Source organism: Chaetodon auriga, chromosome 8, assembly GCF_051107435.1.
Source record: "Chaetodon auriga isolate fChaAug3 chromosome 8, fChaAug3.hap1, whole genome shotgun sequence".
In the NCBI taxonomy this organism is placed as follows: domain Eukaryota; kingdom Metazoa; phylum Chordata; class Actinopteri; order Chaetodontiformes; family Chaetodontidae; genus Chaetodon; species Chaetodon auriga.
The window spans coordinates 10,399,986-10,426,177 of record NC_135081.1 but is presented as its reverse complement, the minus strand read 5'-3'; the positions used below and the strand labels follow the sequence as shown (position 1 = coordinate 10,426,177).

General features: G+C 42.2%; 3 protein-coding genes across 5 annotated transcripts; all 3 read left to right on the top strand.

The window, feature by feature from the left end:
• The first annotated feature begins 3,984 nt into the window (after positions 1–3,984).
• washc5 (WASH complex subunit 5) lies at positions 3,985–16,264 on the top strand. Of its 2 annotated transcripts, none has more exons than XM_076737058.1 (29): positions 3,985–4,078; positions 4,729–4,962; positions 5,308–5,453; positions 5,694–5,778; positions 5,902–6,002; positions 6,497–6,689; positions 6,857–7,009; positions 7,231–7,344; positions 7,746–7,917; positions 8,116–8,243; positions 8,550–8,679; positions 9,059–9,171; positions 9,834–10,000; positions 10,381–10,456; positions 10,678–10,788; positions 11,260–11,400; positions 11,984–12,064; positions 12,195–12,296; positions 12,507–12,686; positions 12,852–12,976; positions 13,131–13,293; positions 13,388–13,490; positions 13,578–13,657; positions 13,892–13,995; positions 14,272–14,401; positions 14,506–14,602; positions 15,095–15,248; positions 15,414–15,501; positions 15,759–16,264. In XM_076737058.1, the coding sequence occupies exons 2-29, from the start codon at positions 4,777–4,779 to the stop codon at positions 15,813–15,815; spliced, it is 3,480 nt and encodes a 1,159-aa protein (XP_076593173.1). In that variant the 5' UTR covers positions 3,985–4,078; positions 4,729–4,776; the 3' UTR covers positions 15,816–16,264. The 2 variants fall into 2 exon arrangements, with proteins under 2 accessions (XP_076593173.1, XP_076593174.1); XM_076737059.1 differs by having other exon boundaries at positions 3,990–4,110.
• Positions 16,265–16,336: 72 nt separating this feature from the next.
• nsmce2 (NSE2 SUMO ligase component of SMC5/6 complex) lies at positions 16,337–22,216 on the top strand. Its single transcript, XM_076737063.1, has 6 exons — positions 16,337–16,757; positions 17,188–17,300; positions 17,596–17,749; positions 18,747–18,838; positions 19,071–19,177; positions 19,629–22,216. Exons 1-6 carry the CDS (start codon positions 16,643–16,645, stop codon positions 19,738–19,740), a joined length of 693 nt encoding a protein of 230 aa, XP_076593178.1. The 5' UTR covers positions 16,337–16,642; the 3' UTR covers positions 19,741–22,216.
• A 368-nt stretch (positions 22,217–22,584) lies between these two features.
• Positions 22,585–25,007, top strand: lratd2b (LRAT domain containing 2b). Of its 2 annotated transcripts, none has more exons than XM_076737060.1 (2): positions 22,585–22,934; positions 23,083–25,007. In XM_076737060.1, exon 2 carries the CDS (start codon positions 23,293–23,295, stop codon positions 24,118–24,120), a length of 828 nt encoding a protein of 275 aa, XP_076593175.1. In that variant the 5' UTR covers positions 22,585–22,934; positions 23,083–23,292; the 3' UTR covers positions 24,121–25,007. The 2 variants fall into 2 exon arrangements, with proteins under 2 accessions (XP_076593175.1, XP_076593176.1); XM_076737061.1 differs by having other exon boundaries at positions 22,586–22,769.
• Positions 25,008–26,192: the final 1,185 nt, after the last annotated feature.

The window sequence follows — 26,192 nt, the reverse complement described above, 5'->3', positions numbered from 1 at the left end:
TGTTGCTTAATGTGGAGGAAAAATGACAGTTTTCATCATTCATGTGTTATTTATAATCAAAACTGTGTCAAGAACAGTCTAAAGGAGATCAATGTTTTGATCAATGGCATGATCATAATCATTATAATCGATGTCTTGATGATCATCTATTCCCCTTTCCTATTGTGCTTCCCCTTCTTCTTTCTCTTCTGCTGTTTGTGTTTACATAGTAGGAAAAAGAACCGTGACTAGATGAGAGGAACAGAGGAAAAGCACTTGTGTGTGTAGGCGATTCGTGCATGCGCAAAATATGCTCACCACCTTGTGTGCACGGCAGCGTGTGTGTTGGAGCAGCTCAGTCACAGAGCAGAGATCAGGTTCAATTACACATGCAATAACTTTTAGGTCTCCATAGGCCTAGAAACCATTTGTATGCTAATAAGTATGACAGCAGTAATGACTTGCAATAAAGGTAACATCTGTTGCTTGATCAAATCTGATATTCGAGCATTACCACAATCAGCTTTTGCTATTTGTCCTGAAACCACTTGGTAGCCTTGAAATTCCTTTTGGGAAGTGTATGGTGATGTAATAGCCTGACCACTGGCCTTCTCCTGTCTCTCTGCAGTGTGTAAAAAAGTGAATTCTGTTTTAATATGTACTCTTATGAGGAAATCGAAAGTTCATACATTCTTCTGTGAAGTCAAGTCAAATCAGCCTAGGGACCAAAACAACAATTTTATCTTCAAGGGCTTTTAAATCTCAACACTGTACAACACCCTCCATCCTCAGACCTTTCTTTTGCATTGGGCCAAGTTCTTTCCCAAATCCATTTTGGTGAAGAAAAGGGCAAAACCTCAAGGAGAGCAGTGCATTAGATGCCTGTGTACAGAGCAAACAGAAGTAGTGGCAAACATAAAAATGGATGACCTTCGGTTACAATCAAAAAATGTTTTTAGCCTAACGGTGTGACTCTGTGGCAATGTCAGTCTGTTCGTCAGTCCAGGCTGAAATATCTCAACAACTGTTCAACTGATCGTCATGAAATGTCGCACAGACGGTCATGTTCCCCAGAGGATGTCTCCTGGCTTTGGTACCTTTTGTCTGGCGCCACCGTGAAGTTGAATATTTGGGAATTTGAGTGAAATGTCTTGACAACTGCAAATTTTAGCATGCAAACACAATAAACTAAAATGGTGAACATGGTGAACATAATACTTGCTTAACATCAGCGTATAAGCACAGTTATTGTAAGTATGTTGGCATGCAGATGTTGAGCATTTAGCATGGTTTTAGGTTCTTTGTTAAAATGAAGGTGAAATCTAAATATTTGAATCCCTTGGTCTGTCAGGAATAATAGAGTATTTTTCTGAAAGTGTGGCAGTTCTCGGTAGACTTTTCTGCAAGGTTCCACTTTTGATTTTATGTATCTTCACCCTCTTGAGTTACGTATCAGATATCATTAAGATCAGCACAACGCAGCACATGCAATTTATGGAAGCTGGCTTCATATGTAATCATGCATACCCTTCAACATAACGGAGATACATTACATTCATATAACAATATCAAAAGAAACAGAACAGCGTTAATCACAGAAACATGATTAAATACCAGCCATACATGACAGCTAATTTTAGCTATAATTCAATTTTATACATGTCGGTGAAATATTTGCTGACATGAAGGCAGAGAGACAGAGAGAGTAGGGCAGAGTAGGCCCATTCCAGTGAGAGAAGCTTGCTGTGTGCAGCTCTCACTTCAAGGGCCTGAAAAAGATCAATGAGGAAGAACAGCAGTGGGACTGGACTACAAATTGAACAGCCTTTAATCACCTCACGCAGTTCACAGTAGTGTGAAAGTTCCCACCATGAAAAGGTTTAATCACTAGACAAGCTGAATAGAGTCAACTTGCTGCTAATGAAGGGCACACAGGGCGTATGGAGACAAATGCACACATGCATGTTTTTCTTAAGACACCTAGGCACACACACAAACACACGGATGCCCTTGCATCTCTTGCATACATACCCACACAGGACTTGAAAATCAGTCACTTATAAGTGCTGAATACTGATAATAACCTCTCGTTTACGAATCTCAGAGTCACGTTTTCTTGAAAATGTTATCCAAAATTGAGTTTTTTTAGCCCATAAAGTAGCCCACAGAGTAAGATGCAATCATCATTTTTCAGCCAATTCAAGGGTTTCAATGACAAATGATAATTACTTGACCCAACAATTAATGGCTGCCAGGCTACTCTGGGAATGAAAGTTGAAATCTGTCAGTGCCCTAATGGGCAGAGACATGAGGGTCACTTGGTCACTCCTAAGTCCATGGCCAAATGAATATACAACATGTGTTTATGTATTATTGAGTAATACTCAATGGGATAATATTTCCTTTACCTGAGTCCTTTACCTGTTTATGCATTCGATTCATCATAAATAATCTGATATTTGGCCATAAAAGTAATTGAGACTCTACAAAGAACAATCATGACAACCAGAGGAGAAAACCCTTAAGGCACCAGAGGACTAATAAATAAGGTGTGCAGTAAGAGACCTCATTAGTGAAAACCTTTCATGATGCTTCCCAGGAAGCCCATATAGTAGCTGACCCAGGTGCTGCTGAGAATGTGACCTTGGTGTGATGGTAAACGGGTAATAAATCCAGTGGCCGCAGGGACACAGTTGTGTAGTTTGTGGACAGCCGGGTCAACGAGGAGGCGAGCTATGAATCTAAATTGCACCTGTCTGTCTTGTTCCCTTGTCCTCACTATAAAATGCATTAAAATAATGGTGCTCCAGTGGCTCTGCAAGATCAGAAGCACGTTATTCAGGACATTAAACGCAGCTCACCTTGCCATATGTCACACCCTCTGTCACCCAGTTCCCTGTCAATCACCACTCGGCACTAATGAATAAAGCAAAAGCGTTATGAAGATAATCTGCAAAAATAGCCTTAAGCAGAGAGCCCTTTGTACATGAAGGATAAAATGCAAGTAGAGTGATGCATATCAAAAGATTTGCAATAGTTTCACCCTATGAACATTGAATGACGAGGACAGGCAATCTACCATGGCACACAGACACATCAAGTGTTCCAGGACTGAGATGAAACCTCGCTTTGCCACACAGAAAGGTGACAGGTCGAACAAACAGTTCTCTCCATGACTGTTATTAACCCCTGGCTCACACTGCTTGAAGGAAGTGCCTGCCAGCGTGTTAGAATTATTGGCAGTAAAAGTCCAGTTCAATCAGAATTCGAAGGAAACATGAGGGCTCATCCTTATTCACCTGTGTTCACCACATGTTGGTCATGCAGACTGTCACTTTTAAACCATGTCAGACACAGTGGGTGGTAGTGCCCAGTATTTACAAGCAGTGTTCATTATTTCTCCAGCCAAATTGATTTTTACTGTATAGATGATGAATAATGAGTGGTTTGCTGTTAAAATGTCCCTGCAGAGGCCTCCAAGAAAATATATTTTCAGAAGATGTTTGTTGCCTGAAGGCTGTAGGGTGTTATATTTCTTCCCTGTGGATTTATCTCTGAGATTTTCCACAGTAGGTTGGTTTAATTTCAGTTCAGGCTTATTCTCACTACTCAGTCCCTGCAAATCACTGCATCCCTGTGGAGCTAAAAATCTGCACTCAGTGCAGAGGAGCAGCAGAAAGAGAGAGAGAGAGAGATAAACTGAGGGTACAGTGGATCTCTGTCGCCATCTAGAGACATATGTCCACCCACCTGAGTTGTAGGACTCGTGAGGCAGACCTCGTCATTCAGGCAGATATAAATATCTTTGATTTACAGGCGGTAGCGTCACTGTGAGCGACTTCAAACGCTTCAAATGAACGTGACGTTTTAAAACAATAAATGAAAATACATGATTTTAAAATATAGCAAATACATTGTTAGTGCTGGAGGGCAAAGCATGGTCAATGCTTGTCACCGCTCCTCTCCGGCGCGCTGAATGAGCAGCATCAAACACACCCTGTGTCAGAGTCATGTGGTTAATCATGAGGAAGTAAACAGGGAGGAGAGGACCCACAGAGGCAAGATTTTTTCTACAGTCTTGGACTTTTAACATTTGCGGGTAATTAAATTAAATCATCAAGACGTCAAAAAGTTAGTGCACCTCAATATGTTGCATGTTATCATGTGTTGTCATCTGAAGCATCAAAGCTTCTCAAAGTAGCTAGCAGGCTACATGCCAACGTTAGCTTGACGGCTGTAGAAAGAGCTAACAGTTAGCTAGCTAATGCATGACCATATAATAACTCCTCAAATTCCTCCATTTAAACACCAAACAACAAACCTATGAAAGGCTAAACGTGTGTTGTCAAAGTGCTTTGATGTGTCTTCTAGAAACCTGCAAATTGTGAAACCTCGGGCTGTTAAAATGTTACATTCATAGATATTTTAGGACTAATGGTGAAGTTAGTGCTATAGAAGTAATTGAAGTTGATGTCGCACCGTATTCCCTGTGAGAAGACGTCAGTTCTCATGCAAAGCACTGTTACAGTACTACACATTTGAAATATCTACAGTAAAAGTACTAATGCACTAATACTAATGTAATAAGCCTAAACCCCTTTGGAGGAGTCAGAGCTCAGGACCAGTCTGGGTGATGGCAGGCGATCAGTGTCTTGCTCAAGGACACTTCAGCAGAGCGGATGAAACTTTCAACATGACAAACCGTCAAATTGGGTTTGTCTTCAAGCATCATGTTTGTCTTTTTTTCAGCATCCAAGCAGTCAGTCTGCCCATCATCCTCGTCCTCCTCCAGCCGCCATGGTGGACTTCCTGGCGGAGAACAACCTGTGCGGCCAGGCCATCCTCAGGATAGTTTCTAGAGGAAACGCCATCATTGCTGAGCTCCTGCGCCTCTCTGACTTCATCCCGGCGGTTTTCAGGCTCAAGGACAAGAGCGACCAGCAGAAATATGGAGACATCATCTGTGACTTCAGCTACTTTAAGGTGTGGTTTTCGTCCTGCCAAATAGCTGCTGTCGCCATCTGGCCTGTACTTAACATACAAATGCTGAAGTGACAACCTAATTACATGTTGAAGGAAACCAGGCAGGTGATGCATGCTCAGTGTAGTCAATAGTTTCAGATGTAATAACTGCATATATAGAGAAATAGAGTTCGGCACATAAACATTTTAGCTCTGTGTATGATTTATGACAATCATTGTTTTCTTATTGGAAAAGCTGTTCTACCTTCTCCCCTTTGTTGGGAGCTGCCTGCTACATTTTCGTGAAGCCATGAGTGAAAACTGAGCATCGACTCCACTCGTTTCAAGTTGTTGTTTCTTCACCAGGGTCCAGAGTATTACGAGGGGAAGCTGGAAGCCAAACCTGAGCTTCAAGACCTGGATGAAGAGTTTAGAGAGAACAACATTGAGATTCTGTCAAGGTTCTATTTGGCTTTTGAGAGTGTCCACAAATATATAGTGGATCTGAACAGGTGAGACAGGACCGGGATGTTTAGTTTTATTATTCAGTTCACCTTCAGTTCAGTCAATTTAAGAGTTAAAGTTCTTCAGAAAATGAAAACACGTTTTGAGCAGTCTATTGAATTGGATAATAAAAACACAGTCCCTGACCTCGATTCATGCTCCCTCTCTGCTTTTCGCCTTTGTAAACCACAAATCATGATAAAGACCATATTACAAGATTTTATTTTATTATTTTCTCTTCTCTTCAGATATTTGGATGACCTACATGAGGGTGTTTATATTCAGCAGACCCTGGAGACTGTGCTTCTAAATGAGGATGGAAAACAGCTTTTAGTGAGTAACACAAATGCAAATCAGTTTTAACTTTAGAACAGTACAGGAACAACATTAATTTCCATGTTTTGCCCTTAAAAGACAATACAGAAGTGAATTGTGTATCTTTTCTCTTCCACCCAGTGTGAGGCTCTCTACCTTTATGGAGTCATGTTGCTGGTTATTGACCAAAAAATTGAAGGGGAAGTCAGAGAGAGGATGCTTGTTTCTTACTATAGATACAGGTACGTCTGTGACTCTCACACACACACACACACACACACACACACATGCGACATTCTCTGGCTGACTCACACCCTCCAAGTGCTCAATTCACTTGTTGGCCAGTGAAACCACTCACGGCGAAGTTGAGTCATTTTACTTGACTCATATGTGCATTCGCTGAAAATATTAGACAGAGTGAACCTTGAATGTTTTCTGGACTCCTTTTGCAGTATTGTGACCAAAATATTAGGTTATATATCAATATGATTTTATCATGTTTGCATTTGAATGACACAGGTCCATCTGTTAATCACTAGAGTTAATTACATTAACCACAATGCCAGGTTTGCAGAAGATCACACACACAGGCGAGAGGATACACACTGAAGCATGCTGAATTGAACATTTTAATCAATTATGGCAAAATGGCAAATGTGCTTTGTCAATGTTAATACTAAGGAATGAACACGTGACTTTTGTGTCCCTTTATTCTGTTGTTGCACATGTTCTCCAGTGCTGCCCGTTCATCCGCTGACTCCAACCTGGATGACATCTGCAAACTCCTGCGCAGCACCGGCTACTCCAGTCAGCCTGGAGCCAAACGGCCAGCCAACTACCCAGAGAGCTACTTCCAGAGAGTTCCCATCAGTACCCCTTTTATCAGCATGGTCATCGGGAGGCTGCGCTCGGACGACATATACAACCAAGTGAGTCGAACATCATTCTGAGCTTTTAGTAAACCGAAATGACAATGTTTGTCTTTTCTGATGAGATTCAAGTTTTTCGTTGTTACAGATATTATGTCACTGACGCTTGAGTGGGTATAGATTGTGTTAAGTGTTGGGGCCTAAAATCATATTTCACTTCCTGTCAGGTGTCTGCGTACCCTCTACCAGAGCATCGTAGCACAGCGCTGGCTAACCAGGCAGCCATGCTGTATGTGTGCCTCTTCTTCAGCCCCTCCATACTGCACACCCAGCAGGCCAAGATGAGGGAAATAGTGGACAAGTACTTTCCTGACAACTGGGTAAGATTTCTTTTTTTATATATATGGAAGGATTATTCACTGGACGTCCTGTAGGCTTAATCTGCACTGATGACTAATGTCATGCCGGTGGATTAGAACTAAATATAAACAACTTTGTTATGGCCTGCACTGTGTTAAGTTTTGGCTTTCACTATCCTGCTTTATCTCATTTTGTTTTGTTGTGAATGTTGTACTGAAGCGTTAGTGTTGTCTGTCTGCAGGTTATCAGTATCTACATGGGGATCACAGTAAACTTGGTGGAGGCGTGGGAACCATACAAAGCTGCCAAGATCGCTCTCAACTACACTTTGGACTCTGCGAACATCAAAGAGCAGGTATTAAAAATATGGACTGGGTTCAATGTGGCACCGTCTCCAGCTTTGTGGATTTACAGTCCTTCAGTGTGGCACGCTATTGTATGCAAGTACTGATAAGTGTCTCTGCAGAATTTGTAAGTCATCCAATGTGACTGTGCAGAATCTAAATTGAAACACAAGGGTATTACTCAAATCAGTGACTTTGAAAGACATTTTTAAACTTGTGTTGAAAAGTTTGATGGTGAATGTACGTGAGCTCAGGCTGAAGTATGGGTACTAAGTCCTGAAGAATTCTGCACACGTAGCAGGAGGAGACAACTAGTGGGAGTGAATGAATGAATAATTTGCTTTCCAAGATGAAAGATGCTTTTAACAATAATCTCTCCCAGCCAACACAACCACCATGTCTCTGTGTTTAGGCTACTCGATATGCGGCTAGCATGGAGAGCCTGAGGCCTCAGGTGCAGCAGCTGCTGAAAGAAGGTTTCCTCAGAGAGGAGATCATCCTGGACAACATCCCCAAACTACTCAACTGTCTGAGGGACTGCAACGTCGCTATCCGCTGGCTGATGCTGCACTCTGCAGAGTCAGGTGAGAATATTGGGCAGGTTTTTCCTTTAAGACCACAATGTAGCTTGGAAAGGAGCACATAATGTCCCTCTTGTGACGTTGTATTTTCTATAAGGAGCCTGAAGGAGACTTCCAAAGTTGTTGAATATTTTGAATATATGATGCTAATAAAATTAGGTTTGTCCTATACACACACTCAAATTAGGCATTTTCTTACAGCCTATGACCCAAACAACAAGCGACTGCGTCAGATCAAAGACCAAGTGCTCAATGACTCCAAGTACAAGCCCAAGATCCTGTTCCAGCTCCTGCTAGACACAGCTCAGTTCGAGTTCACTCTCAAAGAGGTGAGAGTCTCTCTTCAGTACTCGATAATGTGAAAGATGACTGGGAAAACAAGGAACACACTGTCTGCTGCTGCTCTCTCTGTAGACAGAGTGAAAATGTGAAATTAATTCTCGAATATTTCCAAAGTGATCCGGCCAACTGGGTTTCTCGCTAGGTGTGTCCCCTCCGTCGTCTATTAGCACACAGTGAGACAGCATGTGGCCAGTCTATCACCAGGAGAGGCCACAAATTTAATGCTCTCATTACACATGTCATCTGACTAATCCTTCCTCATTGACTCAGCATCTGTACTGTCCCTCTACCAGATGTTCAAGCAGATGTTGTCAGAGAAGCAGATCAAATGGGAGAGCTATAAGAAGGAGGGATCAGAGAGAATGACTGAGCTAGCCGAAGTCTTCTCTGGTGTCAAACCTCTCACCAGGGTGGAGAAAAATGGTGAGTTACAGCATTTGGTGGATAAAGTGACGGATTACACACACCAAACAAAGAAGTGGTTCTGACTAAGAGGAACCTCAGCTGTGCAGCGTTTCATGCCTCGTGGATTGTTTCTGTGTTGGAACACAAATTCTTCAATGAGGGTAAGTTTGAAGCTGTTCAGAGGAAAATGTTGAGGCAGAGAGACATCATGGAAAAAAATGCATCAAGGACACAATGCAGGGAAAGGCATATTAAATTTACATCAGTCATGCTCCCTTTTGTTATTGCGACTCCAGCTCTATCAGAGAGACACATTTTTCATAAGCACAGCTTGTGAAAAATACTTGGATAACAATCTCTCTGCACTTGCACTAAACACCTCTGTTACTCTTCACAGAGAACTTACAGGCCTGGTTCAGAGAAATCTCAAAGCAGATCGAGTCTTTGAACTACGAGGACTCCACAGCTGCTGGGAGGAAGACGGTTCAGCTCATACAGGCTCTTGTTGAGGTGAGCAAGATAGTCATATTTCACGCCGGCTTTATATTTTCACACTAAATCGACGGTGCAGATCAACAAGATTTGATTTGCTCAAATTTCACTGGATTCGTTTGACCTCAGAATCTGAATTTGAATCATTTTATAGTGCTTTGCAGTCCCTCAGTTACATTGATTGCTTTTGCTTCATGCATATAATTCACTAATAAGTGAATCCAAGAACGATTTGCGCAAACAAACAAAATAATTGCTGTGAAATGTAAATAATAGAGACATGTTAGAGTACATAATAGAAGTATCTTGTTGGCTCAGTGGGCTGTAATGCCCTCATTTTCTCCCGTCTATCCTGCCAGTCTGTTGTAAAACAAGAAATGGAACAAATATGATTTTCACAAAAATTGCAAAGACTGGGTTATGTTTATTTATATAGCCATTGATAACTGTTTACACAATTAGCCAGTCCATGGGTACATTCTTCTGTGCCAGCACCAAATTATCCTCATGAGCCAGAAATTTAATGAGTGCCAATAGAGAATTGTCTTTTTTTAACATCAAGGAAATAAGACTGCCAGACGGTTGCCCACAATTCTTGGATACAGACATGTGTTTGCAGTGTTGTTTGTTTTCTGTATGGTCATGTGTGTCTATAAAAATGTTTGTCTCTTCGTTTCCAGGTCCAGGAGTTCCATCAGTTGGAGTCTAACCTCCAGGTCTGTCAGTTCCTGGCTGACACCAGGAAGTTTCTGCACCAGATGATCCGCACCATCAATATCAAAGAGGAAGTGCTCATCACCATGCAGATAGTTGGAGACCTGTCCTATGCATGGCAGATAATTGACAGGTACGTACTGATAAACGATAAAGCCACATTAAAATACTGGTAAATAAGAAAATGGTAAAGTACCGTGAATAAAGAGAAAGTGACTCTTTGATAAAGCAGTCGCTACACAGTTGGGTTAAATGCCATATTAGTTACTACATTTTCCATTGTAGTTCACATTATTTTCACATAAAAGCTCCTCAACAGCTTGCAGATGATGACAGATATCATGGTCAGCCAAAGACAGTGAGACACTCTGTGAGACAGCCTGCCTAGTCTTTTATATCAACCATCATGAGGACCACAGCGCTGCAGTTGTTTTGACTTTAAAGTCAACTCCCATATCTTTAAGTTTTGTCTGTATAGCAGATTTCACTTCTGCCTCATGTTTTATTCTGCAGCTTCACATCAATTATGCAGGAGAGCATCAGAGTCAACCCGTCCATGGTTACCAAACTGAGAGCTACCTTTCTGAAGGTGAGGACTATTTATGCCGAACACACATGCTCACACAGAGACAAAGGAAGAATAACAATTATGCATTAATAAAATCTTCCCCTGAGTTTGCCTTGATGTGGAGAAATGCTACCTGTGATTCAAAATAAAATTATTTTGTGTTCGTGTGTGTGTGTGTGTGTGTGTGTGTGTGTGTGTGTGTGTGTGTGTGTGTGTGTGTGTGCGTGTGTGTGTGAGACCAGCTGGCATCTGCTTTGGACCTTCCGTTGCTGCGAATCAACCAAGCCAACAGTGCTGACCTGCTGAGCGTCTCCCAGTTCTACTCTGGAGAGTTGGTGGCATATGTCAGAAAGGTACGGTGAAGCCATGTTTCCACCTGTGACCTTACAAAAGTCGCTCCTGTGTCTCACGGTGGACACACTCTGACATTTCCTGTGGCACTCGTAAATGAATTTGGGTTAAAAAACGGTTTCACAACTTTAACAAATGAGCTCTGCATGCTGTAAATTGTTGTTCAGTAACAGCTGCAGCCATGATTAATGTTTCTACAACCATCTGTTTGGCAAATTTCGCCCAAAACAGCTCCTTGGTGGATGTGTACCTTCAGAAGCTATTACCTTCTGGTTTCATCAGTCACATGCCGTGTTGTTTTATGCCAGGAGGAGGATTTGCTTCTCCTTGCTGAATACAAGATTCTTCATCTGCAGCATTGTGCACCATCTGCTTTTGAAGACTAATCTTGACTCTGTCTTAAAAAAAACCCTCGAACATACGCTAGATTCATGTCGGTGCTCAGTAAGGGTATTTTATCTTCTTGTTTCCAGGTGCTGCAGATCATCCCAGAGAGCATGTTTACCTCTCTAGCCAAGATCATCAAGCTTCAGATCCATGATATCATGGAGGTGCCAACACGGCTAGATAAGGACAAGCTGAAGGATTACTCCCAACTTGGGGCTCGCTATGAAGTAAGATAACTGTTGTGTTTCATTCACACTTGTGCATGTAGCTCCTGGATTGATCAGAATGTCACCGACGTAAAGGGGGAAAAAAATCCTTTGATAATATATTAAATCAAAAGCAGAAAGAGAGACCTCAAGTATTTCCGTTTTGATGTCGACTCATCTACCGTATAGGAGTGTGAGGCAATCAAACTAGCCGGCATTTCTGAAGATTTTTCTATTTCACTTGCAACTTTTGATGTGAAATACAAACCAGAGAAGAAGGCCTGATATGGAAACAGATTGTGCATGCAGAGACTTCCTTGAATTGCGTTAGTTAGAGTTTTTCAGGCTGATATTGAAATGGAATATTTTGAAATGAGGTCAAATGCCCTCAAATTAAATGTGATTGTTAGAGAGAGACTAGAATTTCAATTTTAAAGATTAAAAACAAAACAGCAGGACTGTTATCCAATATCTGCCAGCATCACTTTTTATACAAATTGATGTTGAATATGTTTTCTTAATCTTATCCTAATGCGCTGACATCAGACTGATTTAATTTAAGGCTCACTGGGTTCTATCTGTCTTCTGCTTCATGTGGTTACAGGTGGCTAAATTCACCCATGACATCTCCATTTTCACTGAGGGGATCCTGATGATGAAGACCACTCTCGTTGGGATCATTAAGGTAGATGATGTGATACACCTTTGCCTTTGTTCCAACATGCAGGCACAGATGTGGTGTTGTCATCAGCCACGGTAGCAAGAATAAGTTACTATGGTGGATTTTACTCAACTAACACACTGTGATGCTTTAGGTGGATCCTAAGCAGCTTCTGGAGGATGGCATCAGGAAGGAGCTGGTGAAGAGGGTAGCTTATGCTCTGCACAAAGGACTGATCTTCAACCCCAAGGCTAAGGTCAGATCTGCTCACTGCTGATCGCAGTGAATCGCAGCATATTTTTCTGTTAAGTTTTTCTAGTGCATGATCAATCAATTAAGCTTCTCCAAGTCACAGGACAAAGCTGATTTGAACTAATGTCCATGTTCTGTTGCCCTGTGAGAATCAAGGAGAACAGCAGGGAAAAATGAAAAGATGAGGCTAAACAAGAATCTTCCAATCTCTTAGCCGAGTGAGCTGATGCCCAAATTGAAGGAGATGGCAGCCACCATGGACGGGTTCTACAGGTCCTTTGAGTACATCCAGGACTATGTCAGTATTTACGGCCTTAAAATCTGGCAGGAGGAAGTGTCCCGCATCATCAACTACAATGTGGAACAGGAATGCAACAGCTTCCTGAGGGCCAAGGTCAGGCTCGATGCATCAGCGTGCTTTTTGCTGTTTCTCATCACATCCCATAATAATGCACTGACACCAGTTCATCCCTCTCTAATCAATATGAGGCGCTCTGGTTGTTTGTCTGTTTGGCTGTAATGAAGTTGATTGATTGGTTCTTTCCTTGCTTCCAATCAGATCCAGGACTGGCAGAGTGTGCACCAGTCCACCCACATCCCCATCCCAAAGTTTCCCTCTGTGGACGAGTCTGCCACCTTCATCGGTCGTCTCTGCAGAGAGATCCTCCGAATCACTGATCCCAAGTATGTGTCCTCAAATATATCACTGAAACTGATTTTATTATCTCAGAACAACTTTAATCTGAAGATGGAAATACAAGCTTACTGGTGAATCCTGTAGATGCTGAATCTTGCAGTATTTGGAAGCTTGCCTGACAAACATTGGTCCTTCCTGAAGGTCGACGTGCTACATCGACCAGATGAACACCTGGTATGACCTGAAGAGCCACCATGAGGTCACCAACAACAGGCTGTTCTCTGAGATCCAGAACACCCTGGGCACATTTGGCCTCAATGGACTAGACCGTCTGCTCTGCTTCATGATCGTCAAGGAACTTCAGGTAATTGGTGTGAGGGCTTTTATGGTATCTTCAGTGCGCATTGTGTGCATTCTTGAATATATTTGTGCCATTATCAACCTGTTTCTCCCATTAGAACTTCCTGACAATACTTCAGAAGACCATCCTGAGGGACAAAGCTGTGGTGGATGTTTTTAAAGCCATGCTGGGTGCTGTCAACCCAGTCCAGGGCATCGTAGGTAAATATTAATTTATGAAATCCTGCAGCATGCCAGGATCTTTTTACTCCTTGGTAAAAAATTTTTTTTTTCTTTTTCTTTTTACAGCTAATGCCAGCAAAGTGTATGCCAGTGCTGTGGCCAAAACCCAGAAGATCTGGGGTGCCTACCTGGAAGCAATCATGAAGGTACTGCTCCACAATACTCTCTAATGTTGCGAATAGAATTAAATATTAATAGCTCAATGTTCACGCTTCATTCTTTGAAGATGAAACATGAGCTCAAATTGTGTTTACAATCTTTAATGCACCTTTAATGACCCCTCCTGTATCTGCATGCCACTCTTCCTTGTTGATCATCCATCAATGCCAATAAAGACTTGATGCTACAAAGATAATGTGAAATAAATGTGTTTGTTGTAGGTGGGCCAGATGCAGATTCTCAGACAACAGATCGCTAATGAGCTGAACTACTCCTGCAAGTTTGACTCCAAACACCTGGCTGCTGCCCTGGAAAACCTCAACAAGTCAGTCCAGTCTCACCAGCTCAGAACACACTGCACCATTTCTCTAATATCGATAAATATTTAATTAATGCCATTTCTTTTGCCAAGTACTCGTACTATATTAATTACTTAATGTCAGCGCTCTTGCTGTTTGATTTAAGGAGAGCATATGTGATGTGAGTTGCCGAAGTAGAATTTAAGCACAAGTACTAGTTGATAAATGATTATTGCTCCAATTAGAAAAGATCCTCAGACTCTTTTATTCATCTGTGTCAACTCTCACTGTGACCTTGCCAGGTCTCTGCTGGCAGATATTGAAGCTCACTACCAGGATCCGTCTCTGCCCTATCCAAAAGAGGACAACACTCTTCTGTATGACATCACTGCCCACCTGGAGGCTGCTGGCATTCACAACCCACTCAACAAGGTGAGGAGATTACGGGTGTCGCTTCCCACACAATGTGATTAGTGTTTGTTGTTGTTTGTGTGGTTTTCGTTGCAGAATGCTCTGACCACTTTCCTTTGTCACAGATCTACATCACCACAAAGCGCCTACCTTACTTCCCCATCATCAACTTCCTGTTTATTATCGCTCAGCTGCCTAAACTTCAGTACAGCAAAAACCAAGGCAAGTTTTTTTTTTCGGTTTACGATACAGCTGTTACTGCACTGTTGTGAGTGCAACATGTTAAACCAGTGTGCTATCATGGCTGGTGTTGCAGAGAAACCTAATTTCCTCTTTCTGTTTATCCATCACATCATCAGAGATATTTCTTACACAATTTCACGTCCATGTTTTTATAGTTGTGAGTGTCACTTTCAGCTAGGACTTTGCTGCCACATGGTATAACACTCATTATTGGTTGCTCTGTCTCTTACAGTTTGAATGTGTTTTTTAACTGGGTAGACTGCTTACTGTATTTACAGAGCATTATTTTAGGAAGTGTTGGAAGTCAGTACTTGAACCAGGAATGTTTAAGGACTACGAGCACGCCAGATTCTTGGTATAATGGTGATAAATTATCTGCTGCATTTTCCACTCAGTGTGCCAGACTTTCTGGTATGTAAGGCTGCATTCACGTGTAAATAACTACACAGCCGATGTCTCGTATTTTCCCAGGAATGACCTGCAGGAAGGCCACAGACCCAGTTGACTGGCCTCCACTGGTGCTCGGCCTGCTCACCCTGCTCAAGCAGTTCCACTCCAGATACACGCAACAGTTCATGGCTCTCATTGGTCAGTTCATTCGCTCTATCATGGAGCAGTGCACAAGGTAACAAAACAGACTTTAAGTGACATACAAATGACATCTTTGTGTGTGGTTTTGAAGTCAAGATATTGTTTCTCTTTTGTTTGCTTAATCTGAGTACTTTTATAAAATGTATCCTGTTACGGCTTTATGAACTCATGTTTGAGTTTTAATTTGATCCCGTCATAGTCAGAAGATCCCTGACATGCCTTCTGATGTGGTGGGAGCTCTGATGTTCTTGGAAGACTATGTGAAGTACACAAAACTGTCACGCAAGGTGGGACAACTTTGACCTTAAAACAGTTTACATTAGCCCGAGCTGTGATTTCTGATTGTAGCCTAATATGTTTAACAGCTTTACTGTTATACAATAAGATGTAATGACTTGCAGCTGTAAGAAATAGTTAATCATACAGCACCATGCTCTGAGTGAGACACAACCAAAGACATTTTTAAGCTCTATGTCTTGCATTTTTATGAAATGTATTGTGCGGTAGTAATGTGTATTTCTCTTTCATTCTCTGTACTTTTAAGGTTGCCGAAGCCCATGTGCCCAGTTTCATTTTTGATGAATTCAGAACAATACTGTGAAGATCTGGATGAAGCATTTTCATCAAAAAATTGTGCTTTTGTTGGCATAGGTGTTTTTCACTGAAGGCATTTTTACTTTTCGTTAAGGAGAAGAGCTACTAATAGCAACAGTGATTGCTTTGTTCTATTCAAGCACCTCAGTAAGCCATGTCAGTGTGACAGTGACCCAGGATACACATTACCAGAGCCCTGAAAGCAAAGCAGCTAAATGCAGTGCATCCTCTAGTAATTATATAATTTGTAACTGTAACTTCAATGTCTTCCATGAAAAAAGCCAATTGAATTGTTTCCTTACACATTTCATTGACCATTAATGTCTTAATGCACTAATAATAGATTGTACATAGATAGAAAATTTAAATTGCATATTACTAAACTTGCCAACTTTGTAAATTTTCACTCTATGCCATTTCCAAATGAAATTCATTAATAAAAACGACTGTTCGTAATATGTTGTTTTGTTTCACAGAAGTTGATATTTGGATCTTTTGGCCAATGCTTTTATTTGGAAAACAAAAAGCAAAACGGATCCGGAAGACAGCTCTTAAACAAACTGTTGTAGTTATTTTTTCGCGCGTGATCAGTATGCTGTTTCTGACTATTTCACTTTTGGCTGTTGGACACATAATTGCAGTCGGAAACAGACTTTAATAGATTAGTACAGCGCTATTTCGCATTCATACAGTAACTCGTATGTTAGCAAGCTAGCCGACGTTAAGCTAACAAGCAGGTGATGTTAGGAAGCTAGGCTAACCAGATTAGCTTAACTTTAGGTTATGTTTGACGTTATTTTGTCTGGTCTCAGGGGATAAAAGATATCCGCCATAATGTCTTTTAGCGCGGTTCACGGAACACTGTCGAGCCTGAAGTCGTGTCAGGCAGACATCGGGACGGGCATGGACATAGTGACAGATGTGGCTATGGACCTGGCGGAAGCACAGGGTAATCAATACAAGCGCTCCCGGTGTGCTTGTGACACTAACTGTCTTAACTGGTCTTTTCAGTCTCTCTGGTTTATTATTTTGCTTTAACCAAGTTCTGGTCTAATTTAGCGCTACGTAATAGCGATATTCACAGTTATCCATTCCTGGCTCTTTACGTAACGTAAAAGATATTTGGGTATTTCCCTTTTGTGCTTTACTCTTTTCTTATGTACTGCATCAATGATAATGATCCAGTCATGTAATATTATATTTGAGAGCGCCATTCGTGTGCGTTTGATACGTCTGTTGCTGGTACTTTTACATGTAATGGAACATTTTACATAATGTGTATCTATATGTATTGTATGCAGTAAGTAGTTGCTCCTTTTACTTAAGTAATTAATGATCTGACTACTTTTTCAGTCACGGTGTGTGTCGTTATGTTACAGATGAAGACATGAACCCTGCCATCGAAGAGATGAGGGCCATGATTGTGGAGTGTGCCAGGCTGGACAGGGAGATTAACTGCTTTGTTGACATTGTGCAACAAGTCACAACAGAGGTGAGAGTTAACATGGTGTGATCACATGAGTGGAAAGCATCTTTTCCCTTTACACTAAATGAACAGGTCAGCCTCAAAAGGTGTTACTGGGATAATGACTTAAATGTGCAGAAGTGCTCATGGATGATTGGTTCTTTGGAAGGTCAGTCAGCACTAATGGTGGCTCCTGCTCTGTGTACACCCACTTTTTCAGGAGTGGCAAGTCTTAATGTAAGGTGAAACAGTGAAGTTTACTTTAACTGTAAATGAACTGTTAATGCGAAGAAATAAGCCTAACCTGCTTCGATTTCTGTAGGTTGTTACACAGCAGCCAGAGGCCATGTTCAGCCTGTCTGCCAAAGTGAAGGAGCAGTTCACAGAGAGGACAGCCAGGCTCTCTGACACTGACCTGCACAATCACCCCAAACTGGTGGCCTTCAAGGACAGCATCAAGAGCTCTCTCAACCAAGGTAAGGCCTGTGCAGAGAAGAAATGGGGATGGTGGAAATTTTGAATTTATTCACTGCTAGACTGAAAGCAGCGTATTCAGGACTTACAAGAGACTCTGCTAATAGCTGTGCTTGCAGGAGCTCTTTTCAGCCAAGGAGAGAAATCTCAGGACGTGTCCTTTTTCAGGATAATTAGCTTAATTTCAAACAAGCGCACCAGAGTTGGCAGAGTTTACTGTTGAATAATTGTGTTGTTGGCCACCCTGTAGTTGTTATTTTCTGCTTTTTAATTGTTGTCCTTATTACACCCCTTATTAAAAAGGTGGCCACACACAGACAGTGCCATATTTTTAGGTTATTTGTATTGTAGAGATGATGAGTGAAACTGTTGCTGCACCAGCGTTCCTTTCATGGTCAGATGCAGTCCTAAACATTACATTGTGAGAGATATATATATGTGTGTGTGTGTGTGTGTGTGTGTGGTTTTTTTTTTTTAAATACCTTGAGCACAGAATGGCCTTTGACTTTTCGATTGTTGTAGCTGCGCTGGGACATCAACAATAGATATTGTGAACTTTATATGTGGGCTACAAAGGGGGAGCGTGCTGTATGTGTGGGTGGGTGAGTGTGTGATGTCTTTGTACCTTTGTGAGCGGCTGAGATTCTTGTGTGTGCGTGTTTGTTTCTGTGTGTCTGTTGGTGTAATATCTTAAGGCTATGTGTGCTACTGTAATTGTATGTGGCTGTGTGTGTTCTGCTAAAGTAAGAGCTTGTGAAGTGGTGGTAAAGTTTGGTAAACAGCAAATCCTTCATGGCTTATTTTTATTTATTTGTTTTTTAATATTTGATAACAGGCAGGATTAGATTTGAATTTCTAAGCACCCAAGTGGGACGTGTTTCTGCCAAATCTATGTCCTTGCCTGATGGATATTCTCCTGCCATGTTGTCATCGAACCAGTTCAATAGTTAGTACACTGAGTTACCATTTGGAAGCACAAAGCATGTATGTTGTTTTCAGCCAACCAAGAGCCAGCAGAGAACACAGAGGAGCTCCAGGGGGACGTCGTAGTTTCACAGAGCCAAGTCAACTTCACCTGCCCACTCACACAGGTAGACCGCTGCAGCCTGCTGGTGGCTTATTTTACACTACAGCAATTCATGCTGTCACACTGAATTTTCTTTCATGTTTCAAAACATTTCCACCTTATTACCTCTTTACCTAATTGCTGACAATAATTTGTACAAAACAGAAAACCACCTTGATTTGATGTTTTAGCAGCTAAACTGTGTTCCAGTCTGTGTGTTTCATTACATAACACACCACTGTGCATCTGTATTCAAGGTGGAGATGGTAAACCCGGTGAAGAATAAAAAGTGCAACCACCACTATGACGAAGAAGCCATACTGTGCCTCATCAAAACAAGACACAGCCAGAAAAAGAAATGCCGGTAAGACATGCTCCCTCGGAGGCCTGTTAGAAAGTTGAGTCAGGTTTTACCGCAGTAAACAAGTCGGCAGGTTGGCGTGGGACCAGCAGACTGCCTTAATTCACATTTTCTTTATTATACTGCTTTGATGTTGGAATGAAATTAAATGTGTCTGGTCCAAGAGGAGCACTGATGAAATCCCAGCGCAGGTCTGTGTTGTTGTCAAAGAGACTTGCCTGTTGTCTTGAGTCCTGATTGTGGTCACTGTGCACACCTTATGTGCACAGCTATAGCAGAATTACTCGAGAGGGCTTTCCTCATTCTGATTAGATGTTTGACTGATGAAATGCTGTTGTACTTGTCTGCAAGAGTATCAGTGCTGAGATTTTTTTGCTCGCATATGTGTGAATTTGCATATTTGTGTGTTTTGATACCCTTTAATTATGTTTCCCTCTCTTACTCTGTCCTCTAGCTGTCCTGTGGTGGGCTGCGAGAACACAGATGTGAGCAAGTCGGATCTGATTCCTGACCAGCTGCTGAGGAGAATGATCCAGAGCCAAAAGAGACAGGGCAAGCGGATGTAGCACTCTATGTTTTTATTGGCAGAGTCATTCACCATAAAACCTAGGCCTTAGTAATTATTTGTATAAGCCCTCGCCTTCCAGTGAATTTAGAACTGAAGAAGCGATGACTTGTTTGTGTTTCCGCTGGAGCATTTCTGTGCACTCCAGTCTCGTTGAATGTAAATAAAAGCTGCAGACCTTTTGATAATTGCATACTACCAAACTGGTATTTTGTAATTGGGAGCGTGTGGGTAGATCATTTTTCAGATATTTCGCTGCCTACATGATGCAGCAAGTTGACCGAACCACAAGAGGGCAGTGTCTGCAGGAGAACACAGCGTCCATGTAGTCTGCAGAGCCACAACAGAAGACATGAATTTTTGAGCTCCAGATTATATAATCTCAGGTCCAGGTGTGCTGGTGGATTATTGGGAGAGGAGAGTGATCACTACTGGCATTGATAAATCCAGCAAGTGTTCGTTTGAGTCTTGGTATATATGTACTTTTACATACAGTCTGAATCAAGATAATTTCCAGAAATTTGGAAAGCTTACTGTGACTTGTGATAAAACTTGTGATGAGCTTCTGCAGATAACTGAAGCAGGACACTGGAGAAACCAAAAGAGCGTCCTCAAAAAAGAAGAAGAAAAAAAACAAAAGTTTTGTGAATGAGCCACAGACAGACCGTTCTTTAACATCAGCGGGAATGCACTTACGTGATTAAATCTCTCCCTTCCCGCCTGCTCTCGCTCCCTGTGTAGAGTCTTTGTTCCAAAGGGAAACAAACAAAGGCGGTGTTGAGATGAAGCTAGGTGAAGCTAATCTTTTATTAACCTGGCACCAGGCATTTTTGAAAATCTCTAATTGCCCCTTCCCTCCAAACAGTGCGTCACACAGCACTAAGAGCATTTCACCTATTAAGTGGCAACAAATGAGCTAGCTAATGTTGACTCATTCATTTCTCCACTCTGCTTCATTTTGAATTACCATTCTGCAAATGTAATCCTGTTTACTGCACAACATGTTAAGTCACAGGTAATTTCACAACAACAGTTCAATTTGTGAGAAGTGCACACACAAACACGCAGCAGCACAACATTCACCGCATCACAGGCAGAGCTATTAAAGCTGTTTCTCTGGATGGATGCGGAGCTGTGAATATCCTCAGAAATTCAATCACAATATCGTACAGACATGCAGCGCTGAGAAAAAAACAAAACAAAAATACCCCCCCAACCCAATCAATTCCCCGTAGATGTTTGCTTTCTTCTGGTTATGTTTGATCTGGAATTCACATTCATCTGTTCAAAAGCTCTGAGAGGTAGGTGTAATGGCTGCCTGAGACACTGTAAGCCTCAATATCTGGCTTGTCCAAGGAGGATTTTACCTTTGGCTGAAAGTGAAAACAGTCTCACTTCCCAGTGTAGGACTCCTGGCTGGGGCAGTGCCAGAGCCCGACGGAGAGGGAGGAGAACAGATGAGCCCGGCCCTCCACAATTCTGGTTTGATCCAGCTTTGCTCCCACTGCTTTTTGGGGCTAAACACAAACAGTTTGACTTTAAAAAAGACGTCTGGTTCTTGTCTTGTTGACACACCAATAGAGTTGTCTAGCAGATTGCGTTTTCTCTGAGGTTGCCAATGCAATCCCACAAACAAAACCGAGTCGTTGCTCATGTTATTAGCAACACTTGTGCTTTTTTCCTACTGTGAAAGGGGTCTATAGGCAGAAGAAAGCATTTCAGAGATGCTTCCCCTCACTGTTCTGATATCCCAGCTGGCATTTGTGATGTGTAGATCTTTGTTGCTCAGGAGGTTTGCAGGCAAAATCCAGTGCAAAGTTAATATAGAGAAATAACGATAAAACTCAAGTCTGTTTTGATTGTATAAAGTTATGTCTGGTTGTTTACAGTGACGCAACCCTAAGTTCAATGGGACACAAATTGAATAAAAGTGTATGCTTTTCAGTTTTGCAGAACATCTGATTTTATCGAATAAAGTGATTTCAGTAGGCTAGTTTGTGTTTCAAAGGATGAGGAAAACCAAAGTTAATAGCATTTTTCAACTCTTTATGATCCTAATCCCCAAATGACATCAAGAGTCCCTGTACATACAGTACAGGGATAATGAAAGATTTCACTTCATAATCTGATTTCACGTTTAAATCTTATTTCATCACATCACATGACCTTCTCAGTATGGAAATAATGGAATAATTGACTGGTTTATTGAGCAGTGCACGACTGGTCACTGTACACCTGCTGCACAGGAAACCAAAGTCAGGATTTTACTCTTTTTTTTAATTGTTTTAAACTAATTATATATTTACGGGGAAGAATTTCTCCTCACTCTCAAACCCTCCCTCTTTTTCCATCCTTCATACAGCCTGTCTGCTACTTTTCTCAAGAAAGTTTAGATTTTGTCGAACCATTTTCTCTCTGCTTCAACTCTTTTGTAGAATTGTGTAAAAACTGCTTCTGTTAATTAAAATATATGGACCATAACCCAGTTATACTAATTGTAGTTATTATAAAAAGATTATATATCCCTATAACATCCCACATCTCTATTAGAGGCTACTATGATAAAAATGTCCTTTTTGTAAGCCCATAGTTTGATATGTAAAATGTATTCTGGACTGATGAGATGAATCACTGTATTTTATTCTGATAATCCCCTTAGAATAATCTCTAATGCAAATCAAACGGCAGTGGAAACATAACCGCTGGATGCTTTTCCACTTATCTGAAGTGTAGTTGAGAGTGAATATGGAAATGAGGCGCAGACACAGGCGCACTGTGGCTTTAAAAGACAACACCTCCCAGCAGTCACTGGATCCTGAGTTCAGCTGCAACAAGCGCTGAGGTCCACACTACACACGGTCTGCGGAGCAGAGCGCACCACGCTGTAGGCTGTCAGACAGGAGGGAGCAGCAGCCAGCGCAGTGTGAAGCAGCCCTCTTCATTTTACCGATGTGACGACACTACTGTGTGTGTGTTTGTGTGTGTATGTGTGTGTGAGAGAGAGAGCTGCTGTCAGGAGCTGAACTGCAGGTGAGTCCGCCCGCCGTCCAAAGACTTTCACTGTGGACTGATCTGGAGAAAATGAACCGGAGTCATTCTGGAGAACGACTGAGAAGGACTGACATGACAGCAGAAGCGTAGGCGAGACTGTACAACACCGAGGAGGCATAAAAAGTAAAGTTAATAGTTATATAGGTGAGTACTGTGGAACCTGTGAGTCAACAGGTGTGTCAGGTTACACCTGTCGGGAATGTAAACTACGCGTTGTAGTTTGACATGCAGATAGGTTTCTGGGTGTGCTGAGCTCCGTGTTTAAGCTGCTGTCTTGTTTATTTCCGCACAGGTCGCGCAGCTGGCGTTCATCAGGAGGATCGATACAGCTGGACATGGATTATTGGCGCCCGTCTTCGCCGCTTTGGATTTAGTTTCGACACCGCACAGCCCCACGCCGCCTTCCGCCTCTCCTCCCCGCTGAACTGAGTGCGCCGGGAACAGGTGGATCCTGTTTGTGTGTGCTCGGCTTTATCTCCCTCTTCGTCCACCTTTCACCTTTATGGGGAACCAGGTGGAGAAACTAACGCATTTAAATTACGCAGAGGTGCCGACGTCGGACCCAAATGGGTTCGACCCGGACGACGACGGACCGCGGATCGGCGTCTCTTACATTTTCTCCAACGACGACGGCGACGACGACCAGGACGATCATTTGGACCACTTTTCAACGGCCAACCACGCCGTAAACCATGAAGAGAAGCCCTTCGACCCCCAGGACGAGCTGCAGTGCGCGATTCATTACCGACAGGAGTGCGTCTACGAGAGACCCACCGGAGGCGCGACTCACTCTGCGGAAAGTCTCCTGAACAAATGCAGACCTGGAGACCTGCTGGAGTTTGTGGCCACGGGACAGTACCCACACTGGGCTGTTTACGTCGGAGACTTCCAGGTGGTTCACTTACACAGGGCTGAGATAAAGAACAACTTTCTCACCGACGTGAGCCAGGGTAAAAAAGGCAGGATAGTGAACAGTCTCTACAGGTACCGTGCGCTCCCGCCGGAGGAGATTGTGCGCAACGCCCTGGACCACGTTGGGTCGAGAGACAGAGAGCTCTACTGGAGGAACTCTGAGTGTTTTGCCGCCTGGTGCCGCTTTGGCAAACGGGAGTTCAAAATCGGAGGGGAGATAAGGATAGGAAAGCAGCCGTACCGGTTAAAACTACTCTTTTCAGAGAAGAAGAGTCACGTCTTGGAGTTTCAGAGCCTGGAGGACGTGATCATGGAAAAGAGGAGGAACGATCAGATTGGCAAAGATGCTGTAATGCAAGAGCTGGCCAACCACCTGAACGCAACACATGAAATCAAAGAGGAGCATTTTGTCAACTGATGGTGGATTCTGTGACCTTCTGACGCGCATTCGAGCCTCCGGTTAAAGGAGGTGTTCAGTGGAAAATGCCCACTTCTCATGCAGAAAAACGAAAGCGTGTTGATGAGGGAGCGTTTATCCCTCCAGTCACCTGGAGCTTTGTATGTGGGCTGGGTGCACGTGCCACACTGCAAACAAAATCTACCTTCAGAAGGAATTAAAATTCATCTTTAAAAATCTTTTTTTTTTTTTTTTTTCCCCAAATGAGAGGAAACGCCTTGACATCAGGGGTGACTTTTGTTTCTTTTTGAAGTGCATTAGCAAAGCAGATCACAAGGGTCAAAACAAAATTCCCTGATTTGAGGCTGATTTGCATCAGAAATGAGTGGAAATTGCACACTTGCAGGTTTCCTCCCTCCTAAGAAAAATGAGATTTTACACACCCAGCTCCAGATGAAATGACTTGTTCTGATGGATACATTTGCATTTGAGCTGCACCTGCAGTCTCATCATTTGGGGAAGAAGTCAGAATTTAATTGCCCGTGATTATCTTTCTAATCCAATGAATCTTTGCACAGAGGAGCAAAACCTCTCCAGTGTGCTTCTACCTGACGAGAGTGCTGAAAGTGCTTGCTCCTGTACAACTCAGGTGCTGGAGATCAATACAGAGTGGAAGAGAGACAACTACTTGCTTTTATTATTGTGTGTCAACCTTGAGGATCCCCTTCTGTTGCTTGATATCCAATCATCACACAGCTTTACCCACTCTTCAACTACCTTGACACTGTTCACAGCTATGACAGTGTGCTAGTATTGATTCATCCGTTTCAACAGTTTATTTTTTGAAAAAAAAAGAAAAAAAGATGTTTGTATGAAGGAATATGGAAATAAATATATATTTGAACAGTAAAGTTTTTTTTTTTCTTTTCATAAAGGCTTACGACTGACCTTCAGATGACTGATGGTAATGTTGGTACAATGATAATCTGTCATTTTAAACCATGAGTCTCAGGAAAGGTGGGAGAGGTTATTCTATATTCTAGTCAAACCCTGCATCCTTAACACCACAAACGCCGGCATTGTTTTGCACTTCACAGACTGTTTGAAAGCAGCTACACCACCACCATCACAATCCCAGTTCACACCCAGAGGAGCCACGGCTCCACCTGTTCGACCAGTGTGATCCCTGCTTTTTGTTTGTCTGATGACGAGTGTTGGCTGCCCTTTGGTTAAAGCTGCTAATGCTGCCAGGTTTGATCACAATATTTGCTTCAGAGCAACAGAGCCCTGAAACTACTTAAACATCAGCTTTGTTGGCTGGTGTTAAGTTGTGTTCCAACCGTGCTGGACATTTTGTTTACACCTCTGCCGACTGAAGATAAGTCATTTTTGAAAGTTTAGCCGCAGGCCAAGAATGTTCTTCACTCATGTTTGGATTTCTTTCACTCCTCTGGAATTACAGCATTCATTAAATTTCGGCCAAAGGTGCAGTTTTGTATGTGTGCACCCGCAAATGACCTCAATTTGAACCAAATCTCATTCCCATTTAGTTCCTAGAAAGATAACACAGACTAATATATATGGGATGAAATTCCAGATGATTTAATTTGGCATGATTGAATTTGTGATGGGGAAGCAGGCCATAAAACTAAATTATATTATCAGCTTAGAACAAGAAATAGAAGCAAAAGTCGAGATATATGTAACATTTTAAATCTCAATCTCAAGTCAATAAAAGCCTGTGAAACACTTTGCAGTAGGTTCACATACAAAGGCTGCAACGGAAATTACAACACACTCTGAGGTTGTTTTGAACCACGAGACATCTTGTTTTTTCTTCCCTCTGTCTTTGAGAGGAAGCTGATGACTCCCTCATAACCAGTCAGTAGATGAGTTACTTTGCCGGTTTGTTTTCCTCTGGCAATATTTGCATGGAGATAATGCTGTGCTCATATTGCTGCAGGTAAGGTCCCACTGGACCCAAAGCAGGATCATCATGAGTACTGATACCAAATAGGAAAGCTGCCGGACACATTAGCATTTCTTCAATCCTCCGCGGTCGACCACAGTGATGAAATATAAATTGTGTGTGT